This window comes from Bidens hawaiensis, unplaced genomic scaffold (assembly GCF_021521415.1).
Source record: "Bidens hawaiensis isolate Kalapana, Puna unplaced genomic scaffold, B.hawaiensis_p1.1 tig00048287_1, whole genome shotgun sequence".
Taxonomy (NCBI): domain Eukaryota; kingdom Viridiplantae; phylum Streptophyta; class Magnoliopsida; order Asterales; family Asteraceae; genus Bidens; species Bidens hawaiensis.
In genome coordinates, this window is record NW_027498647.1 from 7,171 (window position 1) to 12,108 (window position 4,938).

The window sequence follows — 4,938 nt, forward strand, 5'->3', positions numbered from 1 at the left end:
GCGGCACAGCTTGTTGCCGCTTGCCTTCTGTTTTGATGTAATAAAAAATTTGAAGTTAAATCAAAAGCTAAAGTGGAATCCATCAAAGGTTCCATATATTTGTGGGACTAATTCCATCTCTTGGCATTCGCATAATGCTAATAAAACTAAAGTTATTTGGTGTATTGTAGTTTACTGATTTGGGGCATATGATGTTTGCAGTTGTTTCTATATATGCTCCATGAGTTATAAAACAAACCGTTTTGACCAGATCATTTTAAGTTTGCCAAAGCATTTTTTAAAGTGGCCCATTTGTGGTGAACCCGTTATGCTCGCCCATTTTGACAGGTATACTGAGGAGTAATGCTGATTATAATTTTCATTAGTTAGGGCCACGGGTAAATTCTAATATTGCCCAGTTTATTTTTAATAAATTTTGTGTTACAGAAATCATATTAAACACTAATTATCTAGATTTTTTAATCAAGTGGTTTATCATGATTTCTGGCCTTAGATTTAGCATGTTCTTTTATGTTTATAAGATCAGATGTATACATATCAAAGGTGACTAAACGTATAGGTCAAACAGGTCGATTGGCATTTTACTATTTGTCATTATATTTTGAATTTCATAGACAAAGAATATATGCAATTATAGATATTACTATTTGTTTGTACATTAAAAAGTTGTAAATGAAAGTATAATATTGCTTGAAACTAGCAAATCACTAGACCTCCCCCCATATATTCTAACCACCTATATATTTTATTTTCAACTGTTCAGTAGGTGGGTGGGTGTGGATTGTGGAACGTAAGGTGAACTTGCCTCTGATTGTTAATGAAAGTTAATGAAAGAAAGTATTTTGTGTTTTCTACTTTTTTCATCAATAAAATTTCCCTCACAAAAAATTAAAAAAAAAAACCATCAGTCTTTACATGGATCGACAACACAGCTTTGTTAATTCATTTTATTATAAAGATACATCAATTCCAGCTCAAAATCCTTGTCTAGTGTAATATCATCATAAACAAGCTACGAACTATTTTCCTTAAAATTGGAGACAAATAAAAGGAGATCATTTTTAGCATTCAAGATAAATAAATATGACAACATTTTTAACATTTAAAAAGATAAATAAAGTATCCCACAGGCCACAACTAGGGTTGTAAACAAATCAAACCCAACTAAACAAAACATTGTTCTTGTTACCTCGTTAAGCTTTTATTGAATATAAACAAGGCCCTCTCACATTAAGCAATATTCAACCCAACACGCAATACCCTTCCATCTAACTCACATTTAATCCAATGCTGGCCCATTCCATTTCTTTAAAAATTAACATGATCCAATTAAACACAGCTTTAAAACTCATGTTATTAGTGAACCGAAGGTCAGCCCATTCGATTTTGACTTAGGTCCTATTTGACCAGAAATTAAGTCATGCTATGCCATAAATCAATTTTGACCCACAGAGAGTCAAAACTAACCAAAAAAGTCAACCTTTTTTCCAAAAATCAATTTCGAACATCAAAAAGTCAAATTTGACCAGAAATTCAAAATTTCTCAAAATCAGCTTTATTATGCAACCTATCACTAATGATCAAATTACGCTTGAGATTTCAAAACTTCAAAATTCTCCTATAATTTCTGATATTCTTACTATCATTCCAGATGACCAAATTACTCTTCGTATGAAATTCTTGATTTCTGTTACTTTTGACTTACAAAATATGACTGATCTTAGTTTGGAGCTCCTCCACCAAGGGTTTATCGCAATGCAATCCACCAGAAATAAATATTTTTGTGGAATCAAGAGGTTTGAGATCTCAAAGATGAGATGCTTGTTATCCAAAAGATCAAACGGGTCTGAGAACTTGGAATGCAACTCTTATTAAGGTGTAGTAATGATTTTTGGTCAGTAATGATTTTTTCCCAAACAATTCACTATATAACTAGGGCTTCAATAAAACAAGAATGCACAGTGGTGTTCAATAATTCTTGACATAATTTCAATACTACAAGTTATAAAGGAGCACCAAATATGACCCTAAAATGTTTTCAGACTAACTGTACAAAATAAGAACAATATTAGCAGCCACAGCCAAACTAACTGCCCAAAACAGCATCATATGGGATGATGTGAATCAATCTTTAGGTCGTAGTTTCCCATTTCTTGTTGTTCTTCTTCAATTTTTGTAGCAGAATCAAAAACAGACTGGCTACAGTAGTGGATTTTAATAAGCTCAAGAGTTGGTATGTCCCCAATTTCAAACGGGATCGCGTCAAGAAGGTGGCACCAGATAATTTCTAACTTTTTGAGACATGGGAAGCTTGTACTATAGGCTTCCCACTGTTGAATTTCTAACTCTCTAAGTCTCAAGAACTTCAGCTGTGGAAACTCCTGACCATCGGTGTTCCAGCAGCTTCCTACAAAGGCATTCTGTTGAAGTTTCAAAACCTGGAGGTTAGGTAGCGACGAAATGATTGGCATATCACTCCACGATAGACTACACCATGTTAGTGTAAGTCTTTTCAATGTGGCTGGGAATGTAATGTGATTCTTTCCATGCGCATGAGAACTCCACAACCTGAGGCTTTCAAGGTAGGTTAGAGATTTGAAGTCATTTTGCTTTTCGCTCACAGTAATGCAAGAAAGTTCCTTAATGCAGGGAAAATACTTTTGTAAACTGTGTACCTTGCCTTGCAACTTCACGCGTGAAATACTTCGCAAATTTGTTGGTTTTTCAATGGAACCAATATCAAAATACCAATTCCGGCCCCACAATTTCCTCAAATTTACCAAGTCTGATATGTTACTCGGTAATCCTACATTACTCCTATGATCTGTAATATAAATAAGGGTTTGAAGGTTCCATAAATTGCATATTGAAGATGGAAAGCCTACCACAGGTGAATTCCAAATTGCAAGATACCTCAAGTGAACTAGCAATTCCATGCCTTTGGGTAAATCCGTTAATTGAAAGTTTTGAATATCTAACACCCTGAGTAGCACAAAGGAACGGAAATACTTTGCAATCAAGGATGGGATATAAGTAAAGCACAATACCGATCGAAGGTTTTGGGTGGACGGGTGACTTAAGTCTGTATCATATGTGTTAATGAACATACGAACTGGCTTATATGGTGGTGTGATGACATTAGAGGACAATATTGGGCTTTCTCTTTCAAGGATGAATTGTTCTTCCTTGGCTTTTTTCCGGCATAGCTCCCTCACAAAATCATGTACTTTACAAGCTTTGATACCTCCATTTGACTTCTTTCTTTCTGCTACAATTACAAGATTTCTATCAGTTAGATCCATTAAGTAACCCTCTGCGATATCTTCCAAGCCTTTATTTCCATCTTCTTGAATAAACCCCTCAGCCACCCACAACTGGATCAACCTTTGTACTTCAAACTTGTGGTCTTCCGGGAAGCCACCGAGGTAAAGAAAGCACTCTCTCAAGTGAAGAGGAAGATGATTGTAACTTAAACCTAATGTTTCCAGACATCCATTCTCCTCTGCAGCAATGTATGAACCCGTCTTGTAAGCAATTTCCATCCAAAATTTCCTACTTCGTGCTTGTTTTGCTAGAACACCGGCAATGACAACCACCGCCAATGGTAATCCTTTACAATTTTCTACTATTTGCATACCTGGTTTAATTGACCATTCGGGACACTCATTTCCATGAAACACCTTCTGACACAACAACTCCCAGCTTCTTTCTTTATTTAAAGATCCCAAATGATGAATGAGTCCGCCGGAATTTGCATGCTTAGCAACTTCAGCTACGCGACTAGTAAGCAGAATTCGACTTTCATTGTTGCCACGGGGGAAAAATAATTTGAGGCTATCCCATGTTTCTTTATGCCATATATCATCAATTACAATCAAATATCTCTTACCCATTAGGTTTTTGTGCACTAATTCACGTAATCGAGATTCACTATCCTCTTTAAGGTTTAGTTGAGCACCAATGGATTCCAGAATGTGAATCAACACAGCCCGCTTATCATATGATTGAGATACAGTGACCCATACACGGACATAAAAATGATGTTTAACATAGCCATCATTGGATACTTTGGTGGCAAGGGTAGTCTTGCCTATTCCACCCATACCAACAATAGAGACAATATCTAGCTTCTTTGGATAATCCGCAACAAGTTTTTCTATTATCAACTCAGCATCACCATCAAGACCCACCACAATTTCATCCAAAAATTTCTTCGATCGTTGTGAAGTTTTGGACATGGAAGCAGCAGAAGACTGATTTAGTCTTGTTTGAGATGAATTCATCTTTTTCATGTTATCGATTCTCATACTCATGAATTCCTCATTAACAGACTTTAATGATGTCCTAGCATCTAGGGATGTAGGGAAATTTCCATGAACACCGGATAGAAAGAGATCAACCATATATTCTGCCTCTTCTGCTGCGTCTGCGATTTTTTTCTTAAGATCAATAAGTTTTTCAAGGTCTTGATGTTGGTCGATGAAAAGAGTTTGACTCATGGAACCCAGCTCATCATAGAGAAGCTGAAACTGATGCCTTTGAGATATAATTTCAGGGTGGTTGTTGACGAATGGAATGTCGGTGCTGTGAATTAGTTGGTTCAACTTCTCCATGAACATCTGGATACCTGCGTATGTCATCTTGTGTAGAATAACAGAAGCAAACAGCCGGACAGAGTTTGTTGATGAGTTTGGTAATGAATAACTTTTCAATTCATAAGACCGAGTCTGCTGATTTAAAAATCTATTATCAAAATTCAAAACGAATATTGATGTAATATCTATGTTTCATCAGTAGAAATAAATAAAATTTTATTTTTATCAAAAAAAAAAAAAAAAAAAAAAAAAAAAAAAAAAAAAACGAATATTTTGCTTTGAAAAACTATTCCTTTTTATTTTTTAGATTTTAATAGTAACCTCTCAGCCGGCGATCGTAATG

At 35.4% G+C, this 4,938-nt stretch overlaps 1 protein-coding gene across 1 annotated transcript; it reads right to left on the reverse strand.

The window, feature by feature from the left end:
- Positions 1 to 1,926: 1,926 nt before the first annotated feature.
- LOC143597435 (putative late blight resistance protein homolog R1B-16) lies at positions 1,927 to 4,645 on the reverse strand. Its single transcript, XM_077075941.1, has one exon. It carries the CDS (start codon positions 4,638 to 4,640, stop codon positions 2,106 to 2,108), a length of 2,535 nt encoding a protein of 844 aa, XP_076932056.1. The 5' UTR covers positions 4,641 to 4,645; the 3' UTR covers positions 1,927 to 2,105.
- Between the last annotated feature and the right edge of the window lie 293 nt (positions 4,646 to 4,938).